The sequence below is a fragment of the Cetorhinus maximus genome, chromosome 3, assembly GCF_964194155.1.
Source record: "Cetorhinus maximus chromosome 3, sCetMax3.hap1.1, whole genome shotgun sequence".
NCBI classification, from domain to species: domain Eukaryota; kingdom Metazoa; phylum Chordata; class Chondrichthyes; order Lamniformes; family Cetorhinidae; genus Cetorhinus; species Cetorhinus maximus.
This window is the reverse complement of record NC_135881.1, coordinates 17,411,019-17,424,448: the sequence shown is the minus strand read 5'-3', so window position 1 is coordinate 17,424,448 and position 13,430 is coordinate 17,411,019. Positions and strand designations below refer to the sequence as shown.

At 40.8% G+C, this 13,430-nt stretch overlaps 1 protein-coding gene across 1 annotated transcript in view; it reads right to left on the bottom strand.

Annotated features, from left to right (window-relative positions):
* Positions 1-13,430, bottom strand: part of wdr48a (WD repeat domain 48a) — a 128,043-nt gene that overhangs the window by 98,338 nt on the left and 16,275 nt on the right. Inside the window, exon 2 of the mRNA XM_078536797.1 lies at positions 5,602-5,742. Within this exon, the coding sequence (XP_078392923.1) occupies positions 5,602-5,742 (141 nt within the window). The remainder of the gene's footprint in view (positions 1-5,601; positions 5,743-13,430) is intronic.

Below are 13,430 nucleotides of genomic sequence, written 5' to 3'. Positions count from 1 at the left end.
GGTTCACTAGATTGGTTACTAGGATGAAAGGGTTGTCCTGCGATGAGAGGCCAAGTAGATGGGCCTATATTTCATGGAGTTTAGAAGAATGAGGTGTGATATCATTGAAACATACAAGATTCTGATGGAACTTGACAGGATAGACCCAGAGATTGTTTCCCCCGCCTGGGAAATCTAGAACATGGGACATAATCTCGGGATAAAGTGACCGATCATTTAGGACTGAGACACAGAGAAATATCTACACACAAAGGGTTGTCATCTATGGGAATTCTCTATTCCAGAGGGTAAAAAACAGGTGGACGCAAGAAATAAGAGAAGACAACTATACAGCCCATCAAGTCTACTCCACCATTCAATATGATCATGGCTGATCTTCAGCTTCAACTCCTGTTTCTCCGCCTACTCTCCATATCCACTGATTTCCTGAAAGACCAAAAATCTGTCTATCTCAGCCTTAAATATATTTAATGATGGTGCATCCACAACCCTATGGGGTAGCAAATTCCAAAGACTGAAAAAAAGGAGGAATAAACCTTGTGACTACAAGCTAACTAGTCTAATGTCAGTGGCAGGAAAAGTACTAGACACCTCAGTCAGGGAAAAAAAATACTTCTCATTTGGTGTAGCATGGGTTAATAAGGGACAACCAACACATTTATTAAAGGCAAATAGTGTCTGACTAACCAAGTTATTTGATGAAATATCAGAGGATTGATGAAGGTAATGCAGAAGACGTATATAAAAATTTATCCAGAAATTGAAGCACATTGTATTAAAGGGACTGTAGCAACTTGGGTAATGTGGCTAAGGGATAGGAGGCAGAAAGCAGTGGTGAATGGATGCTTTTCTGACTGAATAGAAGAATGCAGTGGGGCCCACCAGGCATCAGTATTGGGACCATTGGTTTTCTTGATTTATATGTAAATGACCTGGACTCGGATATGGAGAGTACAATTTTGAAGTTTGCAGATGAAATAAAACTCAGTACCATAGGAAAGTGAGCTGGGTAGTAGCAGATTTCAGGAGGACTTGAGAAATGGCCAGTGCAATTTAGAAGGATCTAGGGTGAAAAGTGGAGCTGAGGTTGATGCAATTTAATGTGGATAAGCATAAAGATAAAACCATAAGAAAAAGGAGAAGGCCATACAGCCCCTTGAATGTGCTCCATTTAATAAAATCATGGCTAAACTTCAATCTCAGCTCCACTTTCGCACCCTAGATTTTCCTAGAATCCAAAGGCCGATCTGAATCTTGAATATACTCAGTGACTGAGCATCTACAACTCTCTGGGGCAGAGAATTCAAACGATTCTCAGCTTACTGAGTGAAGTAATTTCTCCTTGTCTTAGTCCTAAATGGTCGAACCCTTATCCTGAGACAATGCCTCTTAGTTCTAGACTCACCAGTCAGGAGAAAGAGCCTCTCATCAGCTAACCTGTCAAATCCTCTCAAAATCTTACGCATTTCAGTTAGATGACCTCTTATTCTTTTAAACTTTAGGGAATATTGGCTCATTCCACTCAATCTCTCCCTCATTGCAGGAATCAATCTAGTGAACCATGGGTGCAAATTCATACATCTTTGAAGGTGGCAAGGCAACTTGACAAGATGGTTAAAAAAAGCCCATGGGATGCTTGGTTTTCTAAATAAGGACACTGAATACAAAAACAGGTCAGTCACTCTAAACCTTTCACAAGTTTCAGGTTAGACCTCAGGGAAACTCTTGAGGAAGGATGTGAAAGTCCTGGAGAGATGCTTTGGAGATTTACCGGAAATGTACCAGGGATGTGAACTTCACTAATGTGGAGGGATTGGAGAAGCTACGATTGTTCACCTTCGAACAGAGGAGGTCAAGAGTGTGGGGGGTTCTAATACATATATTCACAATTAGAGGGATTTTGTGAGAGCAAGTCATGAAAAATTATATCTCAGACAAATGGGTCAACAGCCAGAGGCTTATATTTAAAACAATTGGCCAAAGAAGTGCAAGGGAAGCAAGGAGACCTCCCCCCACCCCACAAACGCACATAGGGGGTTGTAGAGACATAGAATATTCTACGTGAGAAGGTGGTAGAAGTAGATACTATTAGACTTCCAAATGTCAGCTGGACATGCACTTGAAAAAGACTAACTTGCAGAGAAATGGGGAAAAATTTGGGGTGTGGTCTAAATTGCACAGCCTCCCCCCCCACCTTTTTTTTTCCCCAAAGAGAGCCTACACAGGCAATGCAAGTTGAATGACGTCCTTCTGTGTGGCAAGACTCAATAATCTAATTCTTCAGTATTTTTACTGCCAGTCTGATACTATACAAGTATTAATATATAGATCATATTGGAAAGGAATACATGGGTTCTTGGGGATGAAGTGGGTTGATGATTGATGTAGTTATGAATAGATTACAGGTGAGTGGGTTTCATGGACCTAATAACCCATTATCATTCCAAACTCTTTTGGTAAATTCACAATGGCATTTTTTGCAATAATAAATTTATAATTCTCAGTACTTATTCTTCAAGAACTCTTGACATTTCCAACTATATTACCAATAACAGGGTTCAGTAGCCTAGAACAAACATTGTTGAGGAGGTGGCGGAGGAAGAAAAACAGTATTTCTTTTTAGAAAGATCAATTGTGCTCTTTACAATTAAAGTGCAGATCATGAATAGCATAGGCCATATGCAATAAACAGAAATCCAATTGTGCTATTATTCACATGTAATGTTTAAAGAAGTGACTGTTTCTGCTGATTATTTGCACAGTCTGATGAAACTTCATGTGGAGAATTACATTAATGAACTTCAATATAGATGTGTGGGATAGTACATTTTGGTAGGAAGAATAAGGAGCCCACATAGTCTCTGGAAAATAAGTGTTCAAATGAGGTACAGGAATAGGAGGGGTCTGGGGCTACATATACACAAATCATAGAAGCAGCAATACAGGTTAATAAGGCATTAAAACACACACAAAGCACTGGGATTCATTTCTAGAGGGATGGAATTGAAAGCAGAGAAGTTAAATTTTATAGAACCCTATTCACACCACACTTTCCAGGAACTGTGTAAAGTCCTGGTTTCCACATTACAAAAAGGATATGGAGGCAGAAGGTACAAAATAATTTTACTGGAATGATAGCAGGACTGAACGGTTATCAGGAAAGGTTGAACAAACTGGGGTCCTTTTCTCTAATTAAAAAAAAACGATTGAGAAGTGCATGATAGAGATTTTTAAGTTTACGAAAGAGTTTGATCAGGTAGACATAGAGAAGATGTTTCCGTTTGCAGGTGAATCAGAACTATGGGCCACAAATATAAGATAGTCACGAATAAATCCAAGAGGGAATCCGGGAGAAGTGTCTTTACCCAGAGGGTGGTTAGAAGTAGAACTCACTGCCAGAAGCAGTGTTTGAGGGTAACAGTATAGGTGCATTTAAGTGGAAGCTAGGTAAGCATGAGGGAGAATGGAATAGAAGGATATGTTGATGGGCTTAGATGGAGGAGGTCTGTGTGAAGCATAAACACTGGTGATGGTATTATGCTCAAGTGATGCCAATTACGATGGCTAGGCCATGTCATTAGACTGGATGATTGTCACGTGCTATATAGAGAGCTTGATGGTGCCAGTAGACCTGTTGGGGCACCAAAACTTAGAAACAAGGATTCACACGTGAGACATCATTTCATGTCCCATGACTTTAAACACTGGGAACAGTCTGCAACTGAAACACTTGACGCCAAAGTCTTCGCAGTGGAGCTTGCAAATTTGAAGAATTAAGTCTTCAGATTTCCACAGAAGAGTGCCATCATAGGAAGGAGCATGTGGCAGTCACTCCTGCAACAGCAAATGACAATCTACGTCACCCCAACTGCAACCAAAGTCTTGGTCAAATAGGACTATTTTTGAAGGCTCACAACAGAGGAGCAGTAGATATGAAACATTGGCAAAGCCAAAGAGGAAACGACAGTATGGACCTATTGGGCAAAACGGTGTGTCCCTGTGCTGTAAATATCTCAACCCAACATACTGCAAAGAGAAAGGACAAGGGCTTGTAGCTGCAAACCCCCACCCCAACAATCACAATTGTTACTTTGAAACGGCAGCAAGCAGGTGTCAGCTTTTTCCCCCCAACAGAGATTCCCAAACTTGTTTTTTTGCTCAGCCTAGTTTTGGAGATTCATGTTCCATGTAAGCTCCTCTCTTTCTAAGAGACGGTAATTAATGTTAATGTAGATACAACGGGTAACCCAAAATACTTCTGCATTTTGGTCACTTCAGCTTTTTAATACAAAGTACTGCCCAGAAAATTCTTAGGATCTGCTCCTGCTTCGCTGACTTAACTTTTCTGGAAATGTGGCAGAAAAATGGCGTGTAAATGAGGTTCCCACCTCACTTCTGGTGAAGTAACCGCAGTGAATCGCCAGCAGATCCAAGGAATTTTCTGGCCCCTATGACAGTATAAGCAATTCCACTGAAAGCAAAACCACAGGCCTCGCCTCTCTTCAGGTTAGAGATGCATGTCGGCTGAAGGATGAAGAATCCTCTGCAGACAGAGCTTTGAATGGTCAGGTTGTTGTTGGCGTGGAAGGGGGGTGGGGGGGGGGGGCGGTGTGCACGCAGGGGATAGGCACAAGGAGGCAGGGGGCTAGAAGAAATGATCAATTGTTGTATTGCTTTACGAAGGAAAAAAAATTATAAAAATTAATTTCTATCTCCACATATGTTGCCTGACCTGCTGTGTATTTCTAGCACTTTCTCTATTTTAGATTTCCAGCATCTATGGTAGTTTGCTTTGGAATCTGACTGCTTTTACTTTCAATGGCTTCCCTTTTGCATTAGCCCATAAATGACCAGATGTGGAATTTGACTTATGGGTTGCTTATCCAGGACAAAAACCACGACATTTCTGTCTCCATTGTTAAGGTCCTGAAAAGACTTAATGCTTCATTTAATTTCAATGGTTATTAGTCTTCTGGTGGCTTCCAGTAGGAACAATAGTTCCTGATGTTGAATGACAGAACAATGAATTTTCCAGAATCCTCAGAGGTCATAGATCAAGTTAATACAGATCCCTGAAGAGATTGAGTGAAAATATCATTAGATGCTTTGGATCCTGGTACAGAAAGATTGGTGGGAGCTCTATTTACACATGATGCGCATTTTGCATTACTACATGGAATCCTAACATTTCCCTACTGCCAATTTTTAAAAAATTCATTCATGGGATTTGGGCGTTGCTGGCTAGGCCAGCGTTTATTGCCTATCCCTAATTGTCCTTGTTCAGAAGGCATTTAAGAGTCAACCACATTGTTGTGGGTCTGGAGTCACATGTAGGTCAGATGGGTTTTTACAACAATCAACAATTATGGTCATTATTAGGCTTTTAATTCCAGATTTTTTATTGATTTTAAATTCCAACATCTGCCGTGGCGGGATTCGAACCCAGGTCCCCAGAGCATTGCCCTGGGTCTCTGGATTACTAGTCCAGAAACAATACCACTACGCCATCGCCTCCCTGCAATACTGAAATAAATATTGAGATTGCAGATTAATGCTCTTCCTGTGTGTGGAGCCGAAAATATTCTGGATCAAATTTCTCACCTTGTGCTGGTTGACACTCCATATCCTGATAATCGAATCTCGACCAGCTGTAAACAGTCTGTTTAACGTAGGATCTAGCTGAAGTGCGTTAACACCGTTACGATTATATTTCTCTACTTCATCTCGAATAACATAAGACACCTGAAGTGAAAAAGAGAGTCAGAGTCAGCCCTTAATAACATTACCACAAGAGTCATGCCACAACATAATAAAATACAAGAAACCTGTCATACAGGTTGAATTGTGCAGTGGCTATTTAAAGCAACAAATATATTATTTACGTGGTTAATTTAAGCAGCAGTAACCCATGCTTTTAATTTCTCCACATTACAGCGTAAGGAGGTTACTTGTAAGAACGCCCTCTCATTTTGATAATTTGTTGAGTGACCTTAAATTTTCAGCAAAGTCTGGTCCCTTTACGTCAGTTGCAGTCAAATCAAACCAGGCACTAGAACCAGACTACAAAGTAAGAAGGCGCAAATATGATTCACACACACACAGCTCAAAGATAATTTGTATATACATACTAGCTTTCACGTATAGAACTCATTAGAGCCTCTTCAGGTCTCAAAAGGAGGATAAAAGTTTATCGTACACATTTATTGTTTATTTTTAAAAGGCTGGTTTACAAAGACTGAGAATGCTCCACCAGTCACTTACGTTCTGGCTTGTGATTAGACAATGTTAACCTTTCCAACCTGCTTTACCACTGCTTCTCACACAAAGTTAGCTATTAGTTTCTGAGTGATATTTCATGTCTGCAGCTACAAAAATGACAGTACTTTGTAAAGTTGCAGGACCCGTTAAAAAAAAAATCTTTTTAGTGAGCCAAAAACTCAGCTCTGCTAAAAAATAAAATATTCCAGCTACAACACTCAAAGAAGATTGATGATATCGAGGATGACACTTATTCCAAGTAGCATTCATGGCACTTACTCTACACCATATCATCAGTGCTATACTTATGTTCAAATACTTTGTTTGTTTAAACTTTCATAGTTCTAGAACAGGCCATTGTAGGTTGCAAAATTCATTTTGAGCAAAACAAAGTTTGACAGCAGATTGTGGGTTGAAGGAGCACTCAAAACTTTAACAGCGCCACAATAAAATAAACAACTTGAAGGGGGAGATGCTTGGTACCCACCTTGGTTCGGGAATAGTGCCTTGGCTCCAGTCAGAAAGTTGAAAGCTTAACTTTCATTCTGAAAACTTAAAGCACGTACTCAAGCTGAACTCCAGTGCAATGCTGAGCAAGTGATGCACTGTCAGAGGTGCCATGCTTTGAATAAAGGGAAGGCCCCACCTCCACCCCCCGCCATGGTCCTCTCAAGTAGATGTAAAACATGACATGGCACCATTTAAAAAGGAGAGTAAGGATATTCTCCAATGTCTTGGCTAATATCTATCCATTGACCAACAGCAAAGCCCATGGCCTGGTTATTCTTCTTAGTACTGTTTGCGGGAACCTGCTGTGTAAAATTAGTTGCCATGCATCCTACATTACAACAGTGACCGCACATCAAAAGTCCTTAACTGACTGAAGTGCTTTTGGACAGCCGGGTGTCATGAAAGATGCTATATAAATGCAACTTTCCCCCCCTCGCTTACCAGCTTTTCACAAGGTACTCCAGTGGGAGTGCTGGTCTATCCAATAGTAATTTAAACATCATTGCTGGAGGTACAGCCTAGCTAGATCCCTAGCCATTAACAGATCCAGCAGGTAAGTAACACTCTGCTTTTGGCCAATTCTTTCTTTTCTTTTGAACAACTAGTGGGCGCCCGGAATGGAAACTCAAGCATACCTAAATTAAGCTACTGTGTAATCCATGCAGGTAGTGATTTTATTTGCAAGATATGTAGTACACATACTCTACCTACACGGGCACACTACACTCAAATTGCAAGGAGCTCTAACAAAGGATTGCCAATAGGCAAGGCTTATGGAAACTCAAGCGTGCAATGCTAGAGTCTAACCAGGCAAAACTTACCAGCTTCAACACTCAGCACACATCTAACTACAGACATAGCAAAAGATTTTGAGAGAAATATTCCCAGCAAGAGTAGTGATAAACTTACTATTTGTTCAACAATGATGACTTGTGCTACAAAATGTATTTTTTGTACAAAGTGTGCCAAGAAGCTTTACAGAGGAGTAGAAACCTAAAGTAAAAGGAACGGACAGTGGGCCACAATGGACGGGTTAGGAGAATCAACTAAAACCTTGGTTGAAATTATGAGTTTTGAGATGTGAAACACAGCTCACTGTACAGCACACTGGTCTACTGGTCACCTGCATTACAGCATTGTGGAAAATGAGAATCTGGCTTAGCGCCTCCCTGTAAAGTCAGGCAGGGCTATGATCAACTTGATCAGCTGCACTCAGAGTAGTGTCATGAAGTTTTATAAAGATTCAGTGCTCTTATTCCCAACACTTGATCTAAGCAGTTAAGTATCCAAGAGCAAGGAAACTGATTCACCTCAGAGTCAATTCAGGAGTGAGATTTGTAGTTTTCACACCTGCATCAAATTATTTTGCAATTTTTTTTCAGAATAAAAACTGCACTTAGATTGTGCAGTTCACTCCATGTTCATTTTGCCCCATTCACGCTTACACAAACAAAAAAGGATATCTGAATTTGGAATAGACATGGGAGTAACTAAACTTGAAGTGGACATGTGAATTCACCAATCACTACTAAAAAGTGCAATATTGCTTCATGACTGTTAAAATGTGCCATCTTAAAATTTGCATCTATTTTCTTGTCTTTAGCTTTTTATTTAAATTGTTGTAGCAAGTTTTTAAAATGCTCAAATTATGGTTTCCCAGGGCTTAAGGTTCATCTGATTCGTGTCTGGATGTGTAGTTAAGTGTAAAATGATTCTTTATTCAAATGCAAGCCAGAGTGCACAGCTGGCACATTCACAAACAGCTGCATACATGTCCAGAGCAATGAGTGGACTTTCTGCTGAAAGCTGTCAAGCCTCAGTTTACAGTAGAGATTCAAAACACAACTAGTTACAGGAAGAACACTTTCAGTCATTATAAAGGCTTTCATGCCCTGCAGGTTGAAATTAAGTTATAATAATAAAACAGTCAACGTAATAAGGTTGCTAGGAAAAGGTAGCGATGCATAAGAGCAAGTAACCACCCATTTTCTAAATGAAGAGGCTGAAATTACCTGCTACATTAATAAGTGCAAATTCCACTTTTTAGAAAGAAAAGATTATGTGGCGCTGTCAAAAACATAAAAAGCATAAATTAAAGGTATTGCTCCTGCAACTGTCAACAGATTAAACAAACACAATTGCTTCTACAAAGTAGAAACCAATCCACGCTTAGTATCCAATCAAACTATGTCACCTTGAGTACTTCTGTTATGCTTAAATTAGTGTTTATGAAAATAAAATTCAAAGTGTCTGATAAAACTGAACAATGAGAAACCCATTTTTATACTGGTTAACAAAGCACTTCATAAAAGGCATCGCTCATACTATACATCGGGTACCAGGTACTTGAAGGAAGGTGCAGTGCTGTACACTGAGTTGCAGGCAATATTTGAAAATCAGTTTGCCAGAATTTTAACCATATAGCATTGCAGGGGGTACAGGGGTGAGGTCTGGAAAAACATGGGATCATCATTTGGTGCAGCAGGGCAGCATCTGACAGCAGACTTGCATGTTTAGGTTTTTAAACCTTGCATGGCAAGTTATTTCTTACTTGTCTTGGAATGTGAACATCATTGGCAATGCCAGCATTTACTGTCCATCCCTAATTGCCCTCGAGAGAGAGAGAGAGAGAGAGAGAGAGAGAGAGAGAGTGGTGGACAGCCACTTTCTTGAACTGTTGCAGTCCATGTGGTGTAATTACACCCACAGTGCTAACAGTAGGGGAGTTCGGGATTTTGACCCAGCGACAGTGAAGGAATGGCGATATAGTTCCAAGTCAGGATGGTGTGTGGCTTGGAGGGGAACTTCCAGGTGGTGATGTTTCCATTCATCTGTTGCCCTTGTCCTTCAAGGTGGTAGAGGTCATGGATTTGGAAGGGGCTGCTGAAGGATGCTTTGCAAGTTGCTGCAGTGAATTTTTTTAGTCATTCGTGGGATGTGGTAGCGGTCACGGGTTTGGGAGGCAGCTTGCAGATGGTGCCCACTGCTGTCACTGTGTGCAGGGAGTGAATGTTTAAGCTGGTGGATGGGGTGCGAATCAAGCGGGCTGTGTTATCCTGGATGGTGTCAAGCTTCCTACACTACAGGCACTGAAGTACATATGAATTTCATCATTGAAATACTTCATCGACGAGCCAAACCATGTAAGGAATAGGGTTGCAGCTGTACCTTTCTGTCCTGCATCTTATGGGATTGAATTTGGTCAAATTTCTGAGTTGCTTTGATTGCTCTGGGTATGGTGGAGGTAACCAGTTCTGAAATTGGGCAAATTGCATAAGGGATTTTCTGAACATAAACAAGAACCATACGGCCCACTGAGCCTGCTCCACCATTCAGTATGATCATGGCTGAGTTTGGGCTTCAGTTTCACTTTCCAGCCCACTCTCCATATCCCTCGATTCAGAGAGATCTGTCTATCCAAGCCTTAAATATATCCAACGATGAAGCATCCACAACCTTCTCCGGTAGAGAATTCCAAAGATCCGCAACCCCTTGGAGTGAAGAAATTTCTCTTCATCTCACCCAAACGATCAGCCCCTTATCCTGAAACTGTGCCCTCATGTTCTAGATTTCCCAGCCAGGGGAAACAACCTCTCAGTATCTACACTCTCAAGCCCCTTCAGAACCTTGTAAGTTTCAAGGAGATTGCCTCTCATTCTCCTAAACTCCAGAGAATATGGGCCCAATTTACTCAGCCTCTCATCCCAGAGACCAATTTACTGTACTGCCTCCAATGCAAGTACATCCTTCCTTAAATATGGAGACCAAAATTGCACATAGTATTCCAGGTGTGGTCTCACAAAAGCCTCACACAATTGTAGCAAGGCTTCTTTAATCTTGTGCTCTAATATCCTTGCAATAAAGGCCAACATGCTATCTGCTTTCTCAGTTGTTTGCTGTACCTGCATGCTAACTTCATGTTCCTTGTACGAATACACCCAAATCCTTCTGAACATCAACACTTACAAGTTAAAAGATATTCTGCTTTTCTATTCATATTTTTGTGCTTCACTTAATTTGTCAGTTCAGACTATCCCAGCACTTCTACCACCAGCACTTACACAGCTCAGGGTGCTCCTTGCAGGCACAAATTAAGTTCGAAAATTGAATCTCTAGCTGTGCTCCTTTACTTTACTGAAATCTCACTGAGACCAAGATAATCAGGCTTAGCCAAAAGCAACACAGATATTACAGGGAGGAAAGGATGATACTAAAACAAAAATCACATCCTGAAATTGTTATGTGGAAATGTCAACACAATGCTGCCAACTTCGCACTACACAGATACAGAGGCAGCATACCAATGCCAGTCCAGTGCCTGACAATAAACAGACAGCACCAAGTGGAAAAGGTACAAGCACGCTAACACCAAGCACAGGCTCAAATTGAAATGTCTCTTTGTTTTGCAATAGGTCCGCGTTTAAAGAGTGGGATCAGCAGCGTTTCCAGGAACCAAACTGGCAAACACAATCTATGTTGCAAATGAAAGGTAGGCTCTTGGTAAACAATCAAGTAAGCATTAGGACTCTCCAGCTGTGGCTCAGTCAGTACCCCTCTTGCCTCTGAAGCCCTACTCCAGGCTTAAGCTCAAAAATCTAGACTGACGCTTCTCGTGCATTACCGAGGGAATGCTGCACTGTTGGAATTGCCATCTTTCAGGTGAGCCGTTAAACAGAGGCCCTGTCTGCTTTCTCAGGTGGACTTAAAAAGACTCATGGCACTATTTTGAAGAAGAACGGGGAAAATATTCCCAGTGTCCAGTATTTATCATTCAATCAGCATCACTAAAGGGGATTACCTGGTTGTTATCACATTCTTTTTTGTGGGAGATTGCTGTTCACAAATTGATTGCTGCGTTTCCTACATTACAACATTGACTACACTTCAAAAGTAATTCATTGGCTGTGAAGTGCTTTGGAAGACCCTGCAACGTGCTATATAAATGTATTACTTTCTTATAAATATTTTCTTAGATCAAGACTCTAGGAATAATCTAAATGCAATGATCAATGTACATTATTTATTAAATTAGCTTTACGAAGCCAAATCTAAACGCAGGAGAATCTTTATTTAACAATTTATGGATCCCTCTGACATTCTGATTGCAACTTTTTTTGGTACCATGATTACAATAACTGCTTTCATTTTTAAACAATATCTGCCAATTTTCTTGGTAAGTATTTTCCAATACAAAACAATTCTTGTTAAAATATGTAATGCCAATATTAAAGGATTCCATAATTACTGAAGACAGTAAGGAGGTGATGAGCTTTAATCAAAGGACATAGATCCTTAAAAAATACCCCTTCTATGCCAAAAATGTACGCTTTGCCAGTGAGATGAAGAAAACCTGCAACAGCGTACAAAGATTCAGGGGTTCAGGTATATGATGCAGAAAAAGTGAAATCAAATAATTATTTAGCCGATAAGCAGGTCCTTAACACTGAACATCCATTTTAATTTTGCATCATAACTTAAAAGACAAAATTTGATGCAATTGCTTTGTTCTCTCCAGTGAAACTTCCCATAAGTTTTTCTTGCGGGCAGTAGAGAGGAAAGAGAGAAAGTCTGCCCACTAACCCTGAGCACAGCAGCACCATTACAAAGCAGCACTGATGTCCGCAGCGGAGAGGTTCAAGCCTAGAATATCATCCCAAAGCATTAAAGATGTCCAGGCACAGTGGAAGATTAGGAAAACGCAATCTGGATGGTAAAAATGATCGGACGGATAACCAAAAAGCTCAAATTTGAGTAAAAGCAGACAATTATTGATCACAAGGTGGTGCAGCATATTAGAATGCCAGGATGGTAAGATTCAGCATTGTACCAAATATCCCCAGATTAGCACTACTTTGATGTGCAAGCAGGCACAATGCAAATGCTGAAAACCTCCTCACAGGGAGGGCCAAAAGAGCAGAACTCATCACATCGCCTGGCAGCTGATTAAAGTGTTTCACCTTATGTAAAAAGTGTGACCAATTGCAAAAGTGCAGTTCTGCAGCCATTATGCACTTGCTAAGTAAGTGTGAAATGGAGATTTGATAGAGATATTCAAAATCATGAGGAATCCGGACAAGGTAAATACTGCTCCCACTCGTGAAAGGATGGAGACCAAGAGGGCACAGATTTAAAGTAATTAGCAAAAGCAGCAATAGTGATACGAGGAAAAACTTTTTCACGCAGTGAGTGGTGAGTGTGTGGAAAGCTCTGCGTGAGAGTGTGGTGGAGGCAGGTTCAGTTGAAGCACTCAAAAGAGAATTGGACTATTATCTGAAAAGGAAGACTGTGCAGGGTTATGGGGAGAAGGCAGGAGAATAGAAGTAGGTGAGTTGCTCATTTGGAGAGCCAGGGCAGACATGATGGGCCGGATGGTCTCCTTCTGCACCGTACAAATTCTGTGATACTGTGTTTTGATCTACCTTGCTCTAGTGATAACAGGTCTTAAGTGATAACATGTTTTTCGACTGGGAATTATGACCTCCCACTTCTACTGTTTCTGGTGGTTACATGGCAGATGGAAAAGTAAACAGGCCAGTGCACCAGGGCCCTGTGAGCAAGCTGCTTGGCTGCCTGTTCAGCTGGGCAACTGTGCAATTGAGGGTGCAAAAGAAGAGGGGAGAAAAACAGGGAATCTACCGCGGGATAAAAATGTTAAAGAATGA